The sequence below is a fragment of the Salarias fasciatus genome, chromosome 1 (assembly GCF_902148845.1).
Source record: "Salarias fasciatus chromosome 1, fSalaFa1.1, whole genome shotgun sequence".
Classification (NCBI taxonomy): domain Eukaryota; kingdom Metazoa; phylum Chordata; class Actinopteri; order Blenniiformes; family Blenniidae; genus Salarias; species Salarias fasciatus.
The window spans coordinates 22,587,698-22,609,006 of NC_043745.1; the positions used below are offsets into that span (position 1 = coordinate 22,587,698).

Below are 21,309 nucleotides of genomic sequence, written 5' to 3' on the forward strand. Positions count from 1 at the left end.
AAAGGTAATATTAAAGGTCAAATATTTATGATATTGATAAACAACCCAATTTGGTCCTGACCAGTCAAATGAAAGTAACTGCTACACTTTTTTTTAAGGCAAAGAAAACTTATGTTAATGATTATATTTAATGAAATTTCTCTTTACAGACATGAACAAGTTGAAGGGAAAAAGGTGGAAAATACAATAAAATGTTGAACCCCCCCCCCCCCCCACACACACACACACACACACACTTGTTTGCAGTGCCTGTTTCATTTAAGAATACTTTTTCACCCAAAATGTAGAAAAAAAGGGCTTTGTTCTTTCAGAAACAGGTGATTTTTTTGAACAGATGATTGATGTCCCACCATGACTCAGTCAGTGTCAAACCTGCTGTTCATAATACAGAGTGAATCAATAAAAAAACAACAGCTATTCCTGATACAGTACTGTAGGTTGCTGCAATTCCACTTTGTATTGAGATGAAGATGGTGAATTGTCCATCCTTCGGTCATCTATACCACTTCATTCAGTTCGTGGGAATAGGGTGCTGGAGCAGGCCTCAAACTTTCTGCATGAGTTACACATTTTTCATTGTTCATGTTCAATTTGCAAACTGTAAATACAAAGAAAAGTCAGTTACCCTGTTAGCTGTTCATGTTGAATACTGAACAGCCGAGCAGCTGTCTGTGTGAAAAATAAAAAGCATTGTAAGAGGGGAGACCATCTGTGCAAGAGCTGAACTGTAAATAGGATGCTGCTTCAGCTCATTGAATAAATAGGTAACCAGTAACTTAGGTCAAGATGAGATGAGCGCTTTAATCTCAGTTCAAACGTGTTTAATATCAACCTTCTGGGAAACATTTTCAATCTCAAAACAATGAAACACGCGCCCTCACGCGCACTCCCTGGCGTCACGCCGTCGTCGCACGTCACGCTCGCCGCTCTCTGGACGGAGCGTGACGTCAGAGCTCCCTGTGTGAAGTCTCGCGGAGTAAACCACCGGCCATCTTTCTCCATTTATAGCAGGACACTTTGTGCTACAACCGGAGTGTCGCGATCACTTTCCAAAGCTACAACTTTTCACAAGTTTAATTTTGGCATTCAAGCATCCAAATCTACATCAAACCGTACACAAACCATGTTTGTGTTCACCGCCGCAAAGTTTCTTCGCTGACATCCTCGTCCGGATAGATGCTGGTCTAAACTGTCGCACAAATGGAAATGGTGCCTAGCGAGGAGAACCAGTTCGTACCCAAAGAGGTGAGCTTATCACGGACCTGGTCCGGGTCGGACAGCCTGCCTAAAGGCGTCAGCGCTTGCCTATTAGAGGCCACGCACATTCATAACGACGGAAACTTTTGCGGTACTTTGGACTTTGAGGTCTTGCTGTGTCGTCCAGAGGCTAGCAGCTAGCTAAACATGACTTGAACGGCCTATCGTGACATAGCTCGAGCTAACATCAGTTAGCGGCTAGTTTTGCTATCTAAGATGAAGTGACTTAGTCAGGAAAAACCCTCAACATGCATGTCATTCAGCCGCTCACCCTTTAAAATTGAGCATTGATTTTATTGAAAACTGAAATGGTTTTCAGTTGGACTAGCTGACATGATGTTATCAAGTCGAATAAATATGACATTTGTCAACATTTCTTGGCTAAGTTGCATAACATTAGCTTGGAGGAAATGGCTAGCCGATGCCGTTAGCCTTTTAAATCTGGTCAGTGGCAGCAACCAGCTAATCTACTTGTTTTTGAAGTTGCTTTGTCAAAGCACAAATGCTCACACCAGTTGATTTCACGGGTTTTGTTGTTGAAACGATTATCATCTAACGCCATTGTTAGAAACGTGTCGTCTGCGATTTATTCAGGTTGTTATTTATGAGTTGTTTAGGACAGTGCTTGTAGTTCTGTTGTAAGCGTTACCGTTAGCATGATGAAACTCGCAAGCTAACGCCAGGAAAATATACAACCTGCATTCCTTGCAGTGATCTGGGTGTACGTCCAAGCGTTGATTTAATGAATTGCCTGTTTGTTTTGATACCCGAGATGAGCTGCCAGGATGAGAAGTTATTTCGCATTTCCTTGTTCAGCCTGGTCATCTGCTTGGCTAATATTAACCTTCAAAATGCCGTAAAGAGTTTATTTACAGCGCAGTTCTTTGTTTCTGTGGTGTTTACACAAGACGAAAAGTAATTCACTTTGCCTTTTGGCAATATTTGTTACGTTTTGGTTGTTGATATGTCAGCTCAGTTGAACATAGTGACTTTTAGGTTTCCAGGCTCTAATCACGGAAGTCAGGTTTATGAGTTTTGATACGCAGGTACAGATTTGTTTGTCTCTCTCTCTCTTTGACATCAGTCGTGTTTTTATTGCTTTTTCTCTAAACTGACATCAGCTGCAGAGCCACAGGCATGGATCTACATGTATTCCTAGTGAGAACGTTCGATTCGATAAAGCAGCCATGCAACACTTTTAGTTTCGGTATGTTTTATGGTTGTACTGTAGCCTTTAGACACACAGATTTACTGATGGCTTATTTATTAACGCTGCAGGACAAACCTTTATTGAAGGAGATGTGGACATTAAGTGAACATAATGTGATTTCTAGCAGTTAAACAGTTTTTTTTAAAGGGTCTCTTTTAGTTTTAACAGAAATGTGTCACTAAAACATTTATCACACGCTAACACATCACCTGAACAATGCTTTTCAATTCAGATGATACATTTTGTCAATCCCCATTCCAGGTAAGTCAATCATGCATAATAACAATCATAAACCTTGTGCAACACCTTTCATACAGTAAATGCAGCAAGCTCTTAGCAACAAAGAATCTCATGCATCAAATATTTCACAATCTAAATAAAGTAGCTTTAAAAGTATGCTGACCAATTATGAGCACACCATAATGCATCATCATATATTACTCAGTTGTTGTTGTTGAACAGAGGAACTAGGATTAGAAATGGCAGCCGAAAACAAAAATTGTTTCATTAAAGTTACAGAAATGTGGAGCAGAACAGTGGAGCAGAACAATCAACCATTAAAAAAATCAAATTGTTACAAAAAATTCTGTCTTTCGAGGTTGACATATTTACTTTCACTGCCAACAATCCTGATTTATGTGTATGTATGAGAAGTTGAATAGAAAAGTAATAATGATGAATGAGCTAAACCGATTAAAAAGGAAATCCAATGTTAAAGAAAAAGTGGTTTATGATTTTAAAAATGCTGACCAGAATTAAACTTGCCATCAAAAAACTAAAATGACCATAGAAGCTAAAACTGTCATACAGTGTTCTTTACTGTTGGGTTTCATCTTCTTATATGTGTACATACGTTTCACTTTTAATAATAGAGTGTATCTGTATGTTTAGGTTTAAAGGCTTTGTTGTCTTCTCAAGGTTGAAGATGTTTTGTGGCTCTAGATAAGTTTTCTGTGGTTGGTTTTTGTTTAAGTGCCACACTTCAGTGTTGAGCAACATCACAGTCATTCCATAGTTTTCAGACTGCGTGCATCTGTCACAGCTGATTCTGAATGAGCAAAACAAGAAATGTACAGGGAAGAAATCAAACTGTGAGCTTTTTGTCTTTTTATTCAGTGCACAAATGATTCTGATGAATGTTTGGACTGAGTAAACTAGGGAAAATTGCATTCAGTGTTGAGATTAGAGTGTTGCTTTTGAAAATATGTTTAGTTTAAAATCTGAAATTTTATGCTGCCCATGTGACATTAAACTTATAACACTGGAGCAGGGAAAGCCCTTCTTCACATACATATCACTTTACTCCATGTGCTTCATATCAGTGCTGACTCATTATGCTGTCATAGTTTTTAAAGTAAGTTTAGAGACAAATATTTACTTGTGGATTCATCTGTTTATCGTAATCATGTGAATTGCATGAAGTAATCAAACAGCATGTAGTTAATTTGACTGCATCTTTTTCTCAGTGAGAAATTTGTTAAGTTCCTTCCGTCTTACTGCCACCTTCAATGCAATAAGTTTTCAACATTTTGATGCGCCGTCACTTTGAGGTTGTTCGGGACGTGTTGGATGAAGAAATATCAGCACTGTTGCGTTACCTGTGGCTTCATGTCGGCACCTAGTGATTATATCCACGGTAAAAATAACCTTTAATCTCATAATACACTTGTGTGTTGTCAGCTGCGACTGCTTTATGCGAGCAGTCAGTCACATTTTGCCAAGATCTCAGCGGCTGATAAAAATGTCACGATGATGATGATGTGATCGCCTTTCCAAGCGATAAGCTCCAACATCTGCGTTTTTGCGTTTAATGGGAATTCAGTGGGGTTTTTTTTGTTTTGTTTGTTTTTGTTTTTTTTGTTTCATTTTTGTGTGTTTTGAGTTGTTCTTGACCCTCACTGTCTCCATCAAACATCAGGGCGTGTTTTGGAGTTGCAGACAGAGTATTTTTGATGAAATGAAGAGGATTTCTCAGGTGTGTGACAGCAGTGTGTGCTTCTCTTAAAAAGCATGATGCATGACACAGCCTCGTCATGGTCATATTAACTCTTTGTAGGGGGGGAATAATGAATTTCTTTTAAGTCAGTTTAATTTTTTTATTCAATTACTGTTTTTTAACTTTTGAGGCTTTTATCAGCATTGTCACTTCTCTATATACAAAAATATAAACGCACTTTTGTTGTACTATTTCTGGATTAGGAAAAACTCCATCTGAATATGATGAAAGTGTCATTGTGTTTCTGTAAACGAAAGCTTAAACACTATTGAGCCTTACTGTCAAATAATGTATAATATGAACAAATGAGGTTAAATAAATTTGGCAGAAGTTACCAAATAAGCCACTTGTCCAGGAAAAGGTTAAAGCAAAACATAAGATTGCATTTTTGGCATGAAACGGGGTGAATGTCGAGTTAGTTCAGGAGCTACATACACCACAGCTGCTCCCACAGGGGCCCAGAGAGTATAAAGACGATCACTAGCCATTCTCAGGACAGATAATTAACATTTAAAAATATTTTTTTAGATCAAACCTGAGGTCAGAAAAGCTAAGATATTGGAAAAGAAGAACGTGTCATGAATGAACTGTCACGATCAGACTTGTGACATTTTCCCAGTTAGGTGGCTGATTGTGCGACCCTGAAGAGCATGTTTACATTTTAGTTTAAGTGCAAACAAACACATTAAACTTCTGACAATATGTACATTTAATAGGCTCATGAAGATCTTTGCACATTTATGATAATTCTTGGAAAAAAAACCCAGCATGAGTCGATGATAATGTGTTTGTGCTTTGGGATTTGCTCTTTCAAATAACAATGCCCATTCTTTTGCCCTTCAGTCACACTGGCCATGTCCTTTTGAGCTGGTGGGGTACATCTAATTGTCCAAACACGTTGACATGCAGAGTAATAATGCACGGTGAATTCTTTCATTTATTTCATTTAAAGGAATATGCAGTGCATTGAAACAGAATCACGTCACAATGTGTCGGTCTTTTGCAATGTTGATACAACATTGCACGAAAAGTTCAAGTCTTGCTGCAACTTAACTCTTACAGGCTGAATTAGACCCTCTGACAGTCCAGTTTTGTCCCCCCCTGGTCATATGTTTCACACCCCTGGTATAGAAGTGAGCTTTGTCAGTCGAGGCGAGGAATTGACCAGCATGAGTGAATTTATGTGCAGTGGAATACTAACACTTTAACAAAGTTACTATTCCTGACCTCCTTCTTGTCTGGGTGAATAAGTCAAGGCAAGTTCCTAGTTTTTTCTCCCAGTATCCTGCCTAATGCTGTTGAAAGGTAAACAAGGTCAAGAATGTACAAGTTGAATTCTGGCTTGAAGAGCCTCGGCCTCTCAGGTTATTGAGTGATCTTTTTTTGTGTTTGTTTCTTTCACTTTTGTTTATAGTCTACAAGGTGCCACACCAGTTATCAATCAAAGGGTGCGTTTCGATGGGAATGACTTGCTTCCTCTTGAAACTCCTGTTCCACTTGAAAAACCATTGGCTCTGTGTGTCAGAAGAAATATGCATATATAATGAGGCATGAGTCAGCACTTTGATGACTTGTTTAGTCTAACAGATTGCGGATACCTCACAACAACCTGTTTTCACAGAGCGTCCAGTCTGGGTTCATTTATTCATGTGTAGGATGACTTCTCACTGGTGTATCACTTGAGGAGACAACTGATCATGTATCGTACAGCCCATGCGGAAAGGAATGATTTGTATCAAACCCCAGTGGCTGAACATGAAAATGTGAGCCGCTTTGTCAGGGCTGTCGTCAGTAGAGATAAGGAAATGCCATCAGCATAACAGATTTATTCTTCAGTATGAATTAGATTTGAAAGAAAAAAAAATTAAGCATGAGAAACAACAAATATAGTTTCATAGACATTAACCAACCTTTTGATTAACTCGTCTGATAAACCTGTGTTTGGCTTGAAATGAGTTTTTATTTGTCTGTGTCTACATCCTGGCATCTTCCTTAAAATGGTGTGAGTTTGACAGATCAGACTGCACGTTATAAACACGGATCGTCGCGGTCACTGCTTCTTTGTGTATTTGCAGATTCAAAATGCAGCCGAGGAGCCCAGAGTGCTGTGCATCATTCAGGACATCACCAGTGCAAAGACGGTCAACGAAAGGCTGACCCTCAACCTGCCTGCTTCCACTACGCTTTCCAAACTTTATGAAGACGTTGCCCACAAAGCCGGATATGTCATTGGCACTTTTGGCCTCACGTGGGGAAACACACAGGATATGGTGAGGCCATCTTTCAGTTTTGATGCTATGGTGATAATTTTTTCCACATGAAGCTGCACGGCTCCAAGTAGAAGATGGATCTCATATCAGTTGTAGGGAGAAATTTTGTGATTAGCTTGTTAAAACAGAGGATAAATGTGGAGCTGAAGTGGGAGCGAAGGTGAGGAAATATATGAAAAAATGTGTTCCTTGGGTTGAGTGGAGTGTCACAGCGGTAAATGGACTTTCCTCATGTCGCACATTTTCTCTGCTTCAGCAGTCTGAAAGCGCTTCACACTGTTAGTCACATTCTCACACACAGTGTAACATGACTTACACAAGGTGCTTGACCTTCACTGGGTACAGATTGGGTTTTAGTATCTTGCTCAGAGACACTTCAATACCTTGTCAAGGCGATGAAGGGATGAAACCACCTTCTACTTATAGGTAGATGAAACGTTTTACCAACAGGTACAGGATTATGTCAAATTCAGCAGGGATCCTTTTTCATTTTTCCAGTTCTAAATCAATGTTTTTCAGGTTTATGCAGGTGCTATCAAACTCATTTTAGTTCCAGGAGTTACTAGAGGCGGTTAGACCAGTGAGATGACTGCACGATAATGCACAAACATCCGTAAATCCAATTGTTTTAGTGCAAATAAATAGAATACATGCATCTTCAAAATAAGTACAATTTCAGCATCATGCCAATTTTGTATTTTGTATCCTGTCGCAAAATATAATGAAATGCTTCTTTTAATCCAGCTGCAACTACAAAATGCAGCAATGATTCCACTATATGCTCGGTTATCTCACAGGATGGACCGGACCCTCTGGCATCCCGGGTTTGCCCCATGGACCACATAGATGTTTGACAGTGTTCAGGGAGGGGCGGGGCCAGCGTGCAGTGAGGTCCGGGGTGGGGGGAGCTGTGAGTACAGGCAGGCAAGAAACAGGGAAACATAGCGACTTTTAAAACTAATATTTTAAAGCACAAAGCTATGCCGATAGGTGATAAAATGATGTTTTTCAATACAGAATTTTAGCAAAATTTTGATTTGTCGTCAATGTAGATATATTGCCCAGCCATACATCAAACATTCTTAAAACTGTCACACATTCTGAAAGTGTGACATTTTTAAACTACCAAGCTTTCTAAAACTGATCGCATCCTGCCTGGTGTTGTTTAGCTGTGGGTGGATTGTTCTGGGTTGTTACCTTAGTCGTCAGAGTGCTAGCTGGCCGGGTTTGGACATTTCAGTCATGCTCGAGCACCAAAAAAATTTTATATAGTTTTTTTCATCCAGCCCTAGCTGTGGGTCTCTAACCGGGGTGAACTTTGTTGTCAAAAATAAAACAAATTGGAAGTTGTCAAGGGACTTCTCAGCTGCTGGTTGGAATTGCCCACGTTCAGAGGAGCTCGGCTCTGAAGGCAAAGAAACCTGGTGACTCAATAGGGCAAATCAAACTGACTTACATTTCTCACACAGCTTGTTAAAATTGTGTCTCATAAATATTTTTTGTGACTAATTGAAACCCTTTGGTAGAACAATACAAAAAAACAGCTGCAACACTTGGAGCTCAACTTGTTTTCATTCCTCCTCCAGCAGAAAACAACAAGGTTATTCAGAAACAGCTGCAGAGCTATCAGGCGCAAACAAGCCACACATTGATCAGTGTTTTCTCGAAACCCGCTAAATTACAGTACATTAATAGATTTTTGCTTATAAGGCATGCTGAGAAGTTTTCAGGTGTTTTCTTGGTTCAGTGACCCTGGTTGATCAATATGATGCAGCAGATAGGAGGTGTAGCTCTATTACACCTGTTTTATCATCATAGAACTATGATGACCTTTGTAGTGAATGTGCTATACGTGGCAACTTGAAAGATGCTCTGTTTTGATGGCAAAGTTCTTGTTAAAAATACATTTTGGTTCCAGTTTGATTTAGAATACAGTGGAGTTTAGTATTTTCTGGCAGGTTCTGGTATAATTCATGATGGTTCTCAACCTGTGTGTATTCTTGCTCTTTATTCAAGCCCCATGTTTGATATATGCTGTTTCCCCCTGCTCCTGCTACACCAGCAGACGTATCATGACGTCAGTAAAGCTGATAGATTTTGCTATACTTTCAGCATGCGAGTGGAGGTTGTTCCACCAGTTATTTCTCATTTAAAAAAAAAGGTGGCGTCACTGGTTGGAACAGTGTTGCAGCTTGCAAATATTTTTATATCTGTATCCACACAACTGCACAATGGAGATCTTTTTAACATGCTCAGTCAGTGTTGTGTTCACTTGGTTGTCACTTTGTGTACATATTATTCCCTTTTCTTAAATGAGCCCAGGCTAATCCTGCTGCTGACCCAGGCCAAAGCCCAGGTGCTGTGTCTGTTATCTCACTGAGTAGGTCAGTGGATTAAGCTACTGCGTGTTTCCACTGCAGCACTGGGCTGGCTCATCCTCGGCGTGCCCTGAGAGAAAGGCCATCACGTAGCTTTTGTTCACATGTTGACTTCAAACCGCTTTCCTCCGATATGTCAATACAAGGATTTTACCGAAAATGAATTCCTGGGGAGTTTAAGTCATCTTGTGAGTTTGTCCTGTTTGTTTTTTTTTTTTTTAATGTGTGCTGATCCTGTTTCTTTGCATTTTGTGAAACTGAAGCGTGAATTTGTTGTTTGTTCCCTGTAGGCACCACTGGATCACAGCAGTGAGATGGCCCTCTCAGATTCAGCCTTTGAACCCGGTGGTAAGAAGAATTTCCTCCAGCTGATAGACAAAGATGGAGAACAGCCCCAGATTGCGTCGGTAAGTTATTCAGTGAAATCAACAAAAGGAGCTGCGCTTTCTAAATTGTTGTCAGGAAGTTCTGCATGTAAATAAGAAGCAGATGAATACAAGGTGCACGTGTCTGTGTGCAGGATGAGTCGGGAACGGCAGACAGCAGTGGACTGGACGACAGCTCCCAGGAACGATTTATTGGGCCCTTACCGAGAGACGGCACTGCAAGCTGCAGTGGTGACTACAGCAGTCCCTCTTACTCCTACTCCTCCATCCTCAGCAAGTCGGAGACGGGTGAGATGTGGATGCCTGCTGCAGTTGTGACATTCAGGAATTGATGTGATCCTCATAGACTCCTAACTTCTTGTTTTGTGCTCCCACTTTAGGCTACGTAGGCTTGGTCAACCAAGCAATGACCTGCTATTTGAACAGTCTTCTGCAAACACTGTTCATGACGCCAGAGTTCAGAAATGCACTGTACAAGTAAGGACATATGCTCATTTCTTCCTCTATCAGGTTTAACTTATGGAACACAGTTTCTAAAGTCTTTGTCTTCCTCCTGTCCATCATCAGCTGGGAGTTTGAGGAGTCAGAGGAAGATCCAGTCACCAGTATCCCCTACCAGCTGCAGCGGCTGTTTGTCTTGCTGCAGACCAGCAAGAAGCGAGCGATCGAGACCACTGATGTGACGCGGAGCTTCGGCTGGGACAGCAGTGAGGGTGAGCTCCTGGGCTCACATGGCTTGGCTGCGTGTCGGCGAAAAGAAATGACAACGCTACCCTGCATGTGTGCACTCAGTCATACTTTCTCTGCGTGTTTGTTTTTAGCTTGGCAGCAGCATGACGTCCAAGAGCTGTGCAGGGTCATGTTCGATGCCCTGGAGCAGAAGTGGAAGCAGACAGAGCAGGTAGGAGAAAACAAGACGTTTTCTCACACGTTCAATACCAAACATTCAGCCACCAGACCGAGGGCTCAAAGCAGAGCACAAACAAAAGGCCTTCTGTGGAGGAAGTGTAACAGGCCACTAAGCCTCAGGTTTAGCTGTTTCTTATCTCAGGAGTAAACTGCAGACACCCAGCCCCGTGTGCGTATGTACAGCCATGTGGCCTGTGTGGTGTGCTTTGTTAGGAGAAAACGAATGCATGTGAGCCCAATTTACATGAGCAGATGTAATGTGCAGGTTTCTTGGAGCACGAATGGAGTATTTTTAGGTTTGCAAACTTTTAGTCAAGTTAATTTTTCTTTCAGTTCGACTTTTGTACTACACCAGAAAAAATGCACTGTTGACAGTATCATTAGAATTACACACTAATAGTGAACTGATGTGTATGTTCATCGGACATCTTCTGAAATGCTAACATGTTAGTGTAGCATGCTGTTTTAGCTTGTTTCTGTACTGTACAACTTCTGTACTGCACTTTTTTTTTAATAGTCTCATGTCAAATTGTTACAAGTTCTGGGTAACAAATCCCCTCATATTTGCACTTTCTTTCCAGCCACTGTAGTGTATGTTGTAAACACACAAAATGCAAATGTGTAGCAAACTAAACTCGGCTGAAAACGGCGACCTGTCTTCCCTCCATGTCCTCAGGCTGACCTGATCAACCAGTTGTACCAGGGCAAGCTGAAAGATTATGTTCGTTGTTTGGAGTGCGGCTATGAAAGCTGGAGGATCGACACCTACCTGGACATCCCTCTTGTGATCAGGCCTTTCGGAGCAAGCCAGGCCTACGGCAGTGTGGTGCGTTCCTCTGCACAGTTGAATCCTTTTCCTCTCTCCATCTTGTCTGTGTGTGTTATTCACAGCTTCTGGGAAGTTTTTGACTCAGAAGTTGTAGCTCATGTCAGTAAAGTTTAAAATGTAATACTTTGCTTAAATGGATGTGAAACTATGATTTTGTGGCCACAGGAGGAAGCTTTACAGGCGTTCATCCAGCCTGAGACTCTGGATGGACCCAACCAGTACTTCTGCGAACGCTGCAAAAAGAAATGTGACGCCCGCAAGGTGAGCACACCGAAAGCGTGACGTGTTCAGAGAACGATTGTGTGTGTTTCAGCTCTGCTGGTGTCTCATTTTAGAATTCTTCCAACAGGGTCTGAGATTCCTGCACTTTCCCTACCTGCTGACTCTACAGCTGAAGAGGTTTGACTTTGACTACACCACTATGCATCGCATCAAACTGAACGACCGCATGATTTTCCCGGAGGAGCTCGACATGAGTCCTTTCATTGACGTGGAGGATGAGGTGAGAGCAACGGTCACACCACCGGCTTTCTCTCTCTGATGTGCTTTTGAAGAGGTTTGTTTTCCAAGCCGTGAACCTTTTATCAGACTGTATACGTGTGGATGTTGATTTTTAAACCAGTGAGCCCCGATCTTTTTCTGTCTTCACTTGATCTTCAAAGCTTTTGTAGCTTCTCTTGCTTGGCTGTACATAACCTTTGACGGCTTTTTTAAAGCATTTTTGAAAATGATTTGTATTTGGATTGACCTCCTCTTCAGAAGTCACCTCAGACGGAGAGCTGCACCGACAGCGGAGCAGAGAATGAAGGCAGTTGCCACAGCGACCAGATGAGCAACGACTTTTCCACCGATGACTGTGTGGATGAGGGCATCTGCCTGGACAACACCAGCAGCACGGAGAGGGTGATGAAGCCAAAGGTGAAAATTCACATCGCTCAGTTATAAAGCCATTGTTATTTTCTTCTCTGATCATTTAATCAGTTAACATTTAAGTGTGAAATGTATTTTACCTAACAGGATTGTAATGCAACCCAATTTCACAGCTCTGTAACAAAACACAAACTGAATTTGTGAAGATGTTCTTTTTTCCTTTTAATTATCTCCAACATTTTTGCTTTATCTGAGTCACGTGATCATGCAAACATATTGTTCATTCAAGGGAATAATTCACACGGCTTTTTTTTTTTTTTTTTTACATAATGTCTGAAAATTGTCTTCCATGCCTGAAATATGTCTCAAAACCCTTTCTACTTTGTTTCTGCTACTTAGTTTCTCAGAATTTAAAATGGCAAGAGATGATGATTGTGGTTGTTGGTCAGGTTTTCATCCACATTTGACTCTACATACAACAGATTCTCCACTTCTGAGTTCCACCCTGTTTCCATTTTGCTGGTCATCAGCTGACAGAGGGATTGCTGAACTGGTGGTAGACTCATCTTTACATGGCCGGGAATGCTCAGTTTTTGAGTGTTGCACAGTCTTTGCACGTCAGTTAAAAGACAAATGTAAAATGTGGCAAATTTAATCCCTCATTTCACCTGAAGTTCATGCAAAATTTGTGTGACATCCGCCTTTCCACGTTAAAATTGTGGCTAAAATACATGTTATCTTTCATTTTTGTGTGAAAAAGCAGCAAGTTGCGGTAACCGAGTGTCATAGGTGACGAGCTGAACTATAATTGAATTCATAACGAAGCTGAAATTTGTCAAATGTCCTTTTTTTGCATTCGGCCCTCTATTTCAGCACGCAGTGACATGCCATTTTGTTTCCCGTTCAGTCTTATATGTTGTCTGCCATCTGCTCCTCCATGCCAGGGCGGGAGTGATAAGACACTCCCGGAAACGTTATTGAGTAACTGTCGGCTGGCAGACAAAGTGGAAAAATTATGTAGCGCTTCTGTGTTGCTGCTCCATGAGACGTCTGTCTTCCCCTGATAATGTTAGCTGCGCTTTAGAGATTGTGTCCCAGGCAGCACTTAAGGAGAACCAGCGGTTTCTGTAGCCGTGCACTCGGTTTAACAGCACATCCACAACAGAACAGCAGCACCCGACCGGTGTTTTGATCTAAACAATGTCTTCCGATATCTTCCTCAGAGTTTGCTGACCTTTGAGCTGTTCTCGGTCATGGTCCATTCTGGCAGCGCAGCGGGTGGCCACTACTATGCCTGCATCAAATCCTTCAGCGACGGCCAGTGGTACAGTTTCAATGACCAGCACGTCAGCAAGGTCAGCTTCAGCTCCTGAGTAAATTATTCATAACGCTGTGCTTCTCCTGCCACTCCTCAAGTGTTTCCTATAGCAGACTAGGAAGATACTCGATAACACTTACGACACCCTGATCAACCCTGCAGTGCCAGATCAGGACTGATTTTTAGCCCTATTTGTTTATTTTAATTCACTGATGATTTAAAAATTTTCAGTCAATTCAGCTTTAAAGATCAGGGGCCCAAAATACAGAGACATCCCTTTCATAACACTCACTGGCATTTAAGCCTTTGCTTGTCATTCTCACAGTATTTCATTTCCTTTTCCACCTCTGTTCAGATCACCCAGGATGATATCAGGAAGACGTACGGGGGATCCTCAGGGAGCAGAGGCTATTATTCCAGTGCCTTTGTGAGGTCAGTCGTGTCTCCTAACTGTCTGTCTTGTTCGCATTGACGCTAAAGTCTGACTTATGTTTGCTGATAATATTTTTTTTCTCTCTCTTTACAGCTCTACAAATGCATATATGCTAATTTATCGATTGAAAGATCCCTCAAGGAACGCAAGTAAGAAATGTCTCTCATTAGATTGTTTGAGCAAAATGTCCAAAAGGCTGAGAGAGCAACATGAATGTGATATTGAATACTGAACATCATGGGTTTAAACACTCCAACTTAAGTTGTTCTTCTGAATTACGTCTTGTTCTTAATCCGTTGTCATATTGTTGATCATTCCCTCATCGATTTGCTGTGCACTTTTCTGTTTGCAGAGTATTTATCTGTGGATGACTTCCCAGAGCACATAAAGAGTTTGGTTCAGAAGGAGAAAGAGTCTGAAGAGCAAGAAAAGCGGCAGAGAGAGATCGAACGCAACACTTGCAAGGTACTTCACTGTCACTTCTTTGACAATTTTGCAAAAGACTTTTCAAAGAAAAGTTGCGTATTTATTCATGTTTTTGCTTTTCACGTTTAGATTAAACTTTTCTGCATGCATCCAGTGAAGATGATGATGGAGAGCAAGTTGGAAGTGCACAAGGACAAAACTCTACGAGAGGCAACAGAAATGGCCTACAAGGTACTTTCTGAAGGGAACTCTGTTGAATTTAGGGTTTCTTTAATCACAATGCTGTCCTGTTTGACAGTGGGTGGAAGAGATGAAATGAAGCATCTCTTTTCTTGTTCCTCAGCTGATGGAGCTGGATGGCATCGTCTCACTGGACTGTTGTCGCCTGGTCAAATATGATGAATTCCACGAATACTTGGAGCGCTCCTATGAAGGCGAGGAGGACACGCCGATGGGACTCCTCCTCGGTGGAGTCAAATCCTCGTACATGTTCGACTTGCTGTTGGAGACCCGCAAGCCAGAGCAGGTGTTTCAGCCTTACAAACCCGGAGGTAGGGATGTTTACAAGTTATGAAAAGTCACAAATTCAGCCAGAGGCATCACTGTCCTGCTAATTTTATGCAGATCAGGTGTTTCTTCTTGTTCAAAGTGTTAACAACGACGACCGACAAATGTGTTGGAATCACCTCTGTCTGTGTTTTGATTTCCCACAGAGGTGATGGTGAAAGTTCACGTTGTTGATCTGAAAACTGAGACCATCGCTTCTCCGATCAGCGTGCGGGCGTACCTGAACCAGACCATCACTGAATTCAAACAGCTCATTGCACAGGTTTCATACTCTCTAATCTTTCCATTCCACATGAGTAGCTGATGTACAGTAGACGCTGTGTAGAGGAACTGTTTTCTCATTGCCTCGGAGCATGCGGAATCACATTAGCGCCGCTGATGGTTGTGTCTCTCTCCAGGCTACAGGGCTTTCTGCAGACAGCATGCGTGTTGTCCTGGAGCGATGCTATAATGACCTCCGGCTCCTTTATCTTCCAAACAAGACACTGAAAGCCGAGGGCTTCTTCAGGAGTAACAAGGTCTCATTCTCTTTCTAACACTTCTGTTTGAGAATGGACAGCCGTAACCCTACATAAGCACTTCTACACTTTTATTTTTTTTCATGTGTGATGATGTTCTGTATGTTTTTTTTCTGTTTCATCAGGTTTTTATCGAGAGTTCCGAGTTGACAGATCACCAGGTCACCTTCACCGACTCGCTCCTGTGGAAACTTTTGGACCGTCATGGCAATACGATCCGACTTCTGGTTCTGCTCCCTGAACAGTCTCCTGGTACCTTAGCCAATAGAACTCTTTGCCAAAAAGGAGGAGGAGACTCGGACGCACCCTCTGAGGAGTCGAAGGGTAACAGGAAATCCGTGGAGGCCATTCTGGAGGAGAGCACGGAGAAGCTGAAGAACCTGTCTCTACAGCAGCAGCAGCAGGGCTCCAGCACCAGTGACAGCCAGAAAAGCTCCGACGCCAGCGACTTCGAGCACATCGAGTCCCCCACCCAGGAGGCCGACTCAAACTCCTCCCTGTGCGTAGCAGCAGACAACAGAGAGCTGGAGAACAGGATCAGGGCCGCGCCCGGCGGCAGCGGCGGAGCCTCCTCCGACCCGGAGAACCACTTCACCTGCGAGGAGCGCTCGGACTCCGAGGTGAACAACGACCGCAGCACCAGCTCAGTGGACAGTGACATTCTGAGCTCCAGCCACAGCAGCGACACGCTGTGCAACGCGGACAGCGGCCCCATCCAGCTGGCCAACGGCCTGGACTCACACAGCATCACCAGTAGCCGGCGCTCCAAAGCCCACGAGGGCAAGAAGGAGACCTGGGACACTGCGGAAGAAGACTCCGGAACAGACAGCGAGTATGACGACAACGGGAAGAGCAAGGCAGAGGCGCAGTACCTGTACTTCAGAGCAGAGCCTTGTTCTCAGGACGATCCCTTGTGGGACACACAAAAATGTAATACACCTTTTCTTTCTTTCTTTTTTATCCTTTAGTGTCATTTTGCTGTGAATACAGAAGAGAGGAACGGTTTTCTCTCATTTCCATGTAAAATGAAATGCCTTAAAAGGAACCCCGACTATAATGATAAATTTGCTCTCTGTGGTTCAGCTTGCTGTCAGTAACATATCTATGAATAATTTAAAAATATATATATATTCAGTTAACTATATTTTAACAAAGTTTATTTCGCACGGAGGCCGCCATTGTTGTGCACGTTGCAAAGCATTCTGGGTAGTGACGTCACAAAGTTGTTTCACCTCTCAGCAGTGTTTTTAGGAGTGATCTGTTCACAGCTTTATAAGCATGAGTGTTCAACCCTTTCAATTCGAACCAACACGAAACCAAATACAGAGCGAGGACGAAAATGAAAGTAACAGAGGAGATGACGATACAAATGGTCGCTATCAAGAGGAAGAGAGAGTCGGTCACAGCCGCTGGTGCCTTTGTGGATGCTGCCTCTCAGTGGCGACCGAGAGAGAGCGTCTGCTGCAAAGAGCTCAATTTTCTTTCTGTCGCTGTTCATGGTACTTATTTACTTTATATCGTCACGATTAACATAATTAACACAAAAATGACAAACGGAGATGGCTGCTCTCTCTACTTTACCATAGATCTCCCCTGTATCACAGCGCATCCAAACTTTCAGGCTGTCTGCATAAACCCGGACGTCTTGTGGGCCCCGGCCAGCAGGGCCGGGGTGGGGCTGAAATTCAGCCCGGGAGCGTCGTGTGGAGACGCGTTTTATCTGAGGAGCGGGCGGGGGCGGGGGGGGGGGGGTAGGTGCGGTCATACTTTGGTTTGCGGAGCGGGAGCAAATATATAACATACCGGAGAGCGGCCACGCACACGGCCGGGAGAGCACACACAAATCTTGTGTTATCATTAAAAATCTGGCACGGCGGCCTAATAACAGACAGTGTTCTTACCATATTTAACAGTCCAAAACACTCCACATCACGGCCATGTCCGGATTCTCCTCCTCCTCCCTGTTTCAGCTGAGCGTCACTTGCTGGTGTTATTCGGACTCGTTTTGAGTCATCATCGCGTTCCCCTTCCTTCTTTTTAAAAAATGACAGTAAATTTAACTGTCTTTTAGACATGTTTGATTCGCCCTTTGCTTACTCTCTTCATGAATAATCTCAGATGCAACAACTTTCTGTCAGAGGCGGGTTTGATTCACTGCGTCAGCAGATCTGCGGCTCTTTTAAATGACTTATTTTTTTAACCTTTAATTGTATTAAACAATCTGAAATTAGTAACAGTTGTTCTGTGAATTAATGTTAGAATATTATTATTTTATGCAGTTAACGTGATTTCTGAGCACAGGTATGGGGAGCTGAACTCTCCCACAGGCATCTTCCCACTCTTTTCTTAATTTTCTCTCCTTAGGAGAGCTGTGGATGCTCACCACACTTCTTTTAATTCCCTTGTTTTCAAAATTACATCCAAAAGTGACGCAATGTGGCATTTTGTTCAGTTGTAGCTGACGAGAGAAGTACTTTGTGAGTAATTTGTGGCTTTGCTCGGTGAACAGACAACTACCTGACGTCATCACTCCCAGAATGCATTGCGCGGCCAAAACATGGCCGCCACCATGTAAGCAATAATCCTATAAACGAGTGGCATTTTATAACTTATGCATTATGTTTATACTTTTCTAACAACGTATTTTAAGTGTAGACATCAGCGACAACATTTGTAGAGCTAATAGACATTTTAATCGGGGTTCGCTTTAAGTTATCAGAGAAATGAAGCATTTAGCTTAACAAACTGTCTTTTTGATCTGCTTCAGGTTTGGTGGTTCATGTGGACAAGAGAATAACGCTAGCAGCGTTTAAGCAGAACCTGGAGCCCTATGTGGGAGTCGCCTCCACCCAGTTCAAGGTGTTCAGGGTGTATGCAAACAACCAGGAGTTTGAGAGCGTCCGGCTCAATGAAACGCTCTCATCGTTCTCCGACGACAATAAGGTCAGGATTTTTTTTTTTTAAATCACTGTTCGGTTTGATTTGAATTCACGCTTGAACTGAATGTTGTTGTTTTTTCCCCTTTTCTGTAGATAACCATTCGACTGGGAAGAGCCCTAAAAAAGGGTGAATACAGGGTGAAAGTGTATCAGCTACTAGTGAATGAAGCAGAGGTGAGAACTGAATGAATGTTCTGGCCTCATGGCTCACAAACTCACATTCGCTGTAAATAATACTCCCTGTTAGAAAGCTAACTGGTGACCCAAATTGACTGTGCCGTTTGTTCAGCCCTGCAAGTTCCTCGTGGACACGGTGTTTGCCAAGGGCATGACTGTCAGACAGTCCAAAGAAGAGCTGCTTCCTCAGCTGAAAGAGCAGTGCAAGCTTGAACTCAGCATCGACAGGTGGGATCACCTCTTTATCAAACCAGACATGTCTGACAGGCTGAGGGGAATTTGGGAGAACATAATCCATTCATGTCCGTGTTTTGCGTTTAGGGTCCGTCTCAGGAAAAAGACATGGAAGAATCCAGGCACGGTGTTTCTGGATTACCACGTCTATGAAGAAGACATCAGCATTTCTTCCAACTGGGAGGTTTTCCTAGAAGTCCTCAGTGGTAACGTCAACTACTCTGAATGATTTCAGTTTATCTTTATGATTGTACCTTATTCTTCATAAAATGATAACTATAAATAATATGTATTATGGTAGTTGCTTTAAATTTCCAAAGGCACTTTTTTTTCTTTTCACTCCGGCATAAATGAGCTTTTCTCAAAACAAAAAAACAACAAAAAAAAAAAGAATTTTGTGTCTTGAAATATTTGTGTCTCGAATATTTGACCCTGATTATAAAACTTATGGTAAAAATATGTTTATGTACCAAATTTTTAATATAGAAACATGAATTTAATTTTGGAAATAAACATGCACAGACACATGGGCGTGAAACAACTGAACCAAACTCAGGTGTTTTTCCTGGTTACGCACAGCCTTACATGCCATCTCCTCCAGTGTCCTCGGCCTCGTATTCGCAGAGATTTCCTGCACTGCTGGTTTTTTTTTTTTTTTTTTCCAGCCGTCTTGACTCTCGTCCTCTGATTCCACCTGCATTGAATGCTTCATTGGCGCCGTCAGGGTCTAAGGCCTCAGTGGTGTGAGATGCCGAACTGGAATGACACCAGTTGCTTAATATTGACACCTTGAATATGAGGGGTTCTCACATCCTCAAACCTTCTTCAGTAAAAAAAAGACCATCTTTTCAGTATATTATCAAAATAAATGCAATTCCTTTTGAAACGCACACCAACTATGACAAATCAAAAATTGGAGTAGAGCATAGACGCAGACAGATATGTGGAACATACGTTTTATTGCTCTCACTTTCGGCTGAAGTCTGAGGTTAAGTGTATCGATTCTCTGCTGTTTGTCTGTCAGAACCTGAGAAGATGAAGTCCATGTCTCAGCTGGCTGTTTTAACTCGGAGATGGAACCCGTCGACCATGAAGCTGGGGCCTTTCCAGGAAGTGATCCTGGAGAGCAGCAGTGTAGAAGAACTCAAAGAGAAGGTAATGTTCATAGTTTCTATTTATGTATGTTCATAATCATGTTTTGTTGGGTTTGCTCAATGCACATTTGGAAATAATCTCAACATTGTGTCCACAGCTCAGTGAAATGAGTGACATTCCTCTTGAAAACCTGGAGTTTGCAAAGGTAGGCTCTTTTCATTTTTTGGGGGGGGAAAGAAATGTCTTGTTAGGTTTTGCTGCTTTTCTGATGGGCCCGCTGTCTGATCCCTGCAGGGGAGAGGAACGTTTCCCTGTGACATCTCTGTCCTGGAGATCCATCAGGATTTGGACTGGAACCCAAAGGTCTCCACCCTCAACGTGTGGCCGCTCTACATCTGTGACGATGGAGCCGTGGTCTTCTACAGGTAAAATATATTGCTATATATATTACTTTAATTACATGTTGATAGTTCACAACTGTCTAAAGTATAGAAAGATGTCTTTATACTATTGAAATAAAAGTAGTGGTGTCACTTGAATTAAAAATCAATTGAAAAACAAGTGCAGATGTATTTATTGTTGAATTATTTCAGTCTGTATAATGTCTTCAGCCTGTCTGGTTTAATATATTCAGCCCGTTGTGGGTCCAGTGCGATATCACAAAGAGGTTAAAATGTTCTGCACGTGTCTTTTCTCACATTCCCACCAGCCAGGAGCTTTAATCTGTAGCTTTGTACCTCGACTGAATAAAACAATCTGACATACAGGAATGGAGAGTTCTATCCTGGTGTCTGTGACAGATTGAGTAACGGCTAAAAAGGTGTTCAGAACCATTGCGGATGAAATTCGAGCTGAATGTAACCACAGACGGTTTGTTTGTGAGCTTGGCTGCCGGCGCCGGTACGAGCAGCTGCGGAACACAGACTTTGGCTTTCTTACTAATGCACTAAATATGCTGTTTCTTTTCGATATTTATTGGTGACACTGTGGTGTATGGATGTTTTCCAGTAGTGGTTACTAAACTAAAAGACAGTTTCAGTGTTTGAATCAAGTTTTCTGTTGTGTGTGTGTGTGTGTGTGCGTGCAGGGACAGCACAGAGGAGCCTCTGGAGCTTTCTGAAGACGAGCGCAACGAACTGATGAAGAAGGAGAGCAGCCGGCTGCTGAAGACCGGACACCGCGTCAGCTACTCGCCTCGCAAAGAGAAGGCCCTCAAGATCTACCTGGACGGCGGCCCCGCCAAGGACCCCGGGCAGGACTGAGGCGCCCCAAACCCGCCACGGCCGTTTGGACGGTGTGGCCGCGGGCCTCTGGACGCCGGGGCCGCCACAGTGACTTGAAACGGAGCGGCGCCGCGAGGCGGACGCGCTCCCTCTCTCCACTCTGAGCCCCAGGACCGGCTCAGAAAACCCTGTTGTGCACTAGTGTATTGTACAGTAAAGTTTAAAGGGAAGTACAAATGCTATTCATACAGAAAACGAATCAAATACTGTATAG

At 42.6% G+C, this 21,309-nt stretch overlaps 2 protein-coding genes across 2 annotated transcripts in view; both read left to right on the forward strand.

Moving 5' to 3' along the window:
• The window catches only part of vat1l (vesicle amine transport 1-like), a 21,673-nt gene extending 17,218 nt beyond the window's left edge, over positions 1 to 4,455 (forward strand). The window contains exon 10 of the transcript XR_003933559.1: positions 4,443 to 4,455. The gene's annotated coding sequence lies outside the window, so the exon portion shown is untranslated. The remainder of the gene's footprint in view (positions 1 to 4,442) is intronic.
• Positions 1,201 to 21,290, forward strand: usp47 (ubiquitin specific peptidase 47). The gene is made up of 28 exons (XM_030116808.1): positions 1,201 to 1,245; positions 6,539 to 6,733; positions 9,402 to 9,518; positions 9,632 to 9,785; positions 9,878 to 9,974; positions 10,065 to 10,210; positions 10,319 to 10,398; positions 11,083 to 11,232; positions 11,401 to 11,496; positions 11,585 to 11,737; positions 11,995 to 12,153; positions 13,329 to 13,460; positions 13,779 to 13,855; positions 13,950 to 14,005; positions 14,209 to 14,321; positions 14,412 to 14,513; positions 14,626 to 14,833; positions 14,996 to 15,111; positions 15,248 to 15,367; positions 15,493 to 16,297; positions 18,135 to 18,310; positions 18,400 to 18,480; positions 18,596 to 18,711; positions 18,805 to 18,923; positions 19,742 to 19,872; positions 19,970 to 20,017; positions 20,107 to 20,237; positions 20,900 to 21,290. The coding sequence occupies exons 1-28, from the start codon at positions 1,201 to 1,203 to the stop codon at positions 21,072 to 21,074; spliced, it is 4,098 nt and encodes a 1,365-aa protein (XP_029972668.1). The 3' UTR covers positions 21,075 to 21,290.
• The last annotated feature ends 19 nt before the right edge of the window (positions 21,291 to 21,309 follow it).

Bases quoted from the DNA above. Each gene is read 5' to 3' on its own strand.
- usp47 (XM_030116808.1), top strand. From the start codon at position 1,201: ATGGAAATGGTGCCTAGCGAGGAGAACCAGTTCGTACCCAAAGAG. The intron at 9,975-10,064 runs GTAAGGACATAT...GTCCATCATCAG, and splicing joins TTCAGAAATGCACTGTACAA to CTGGGAGTTTGAGGAGTCAG. The intron at 13,461-13,778 runs GTCAGCTTCAGC...ACCTCTGTTCAG, and splicing joins ATGACCAGCACGTCAGCAAG to ATCACCCAGGATGATATCAG.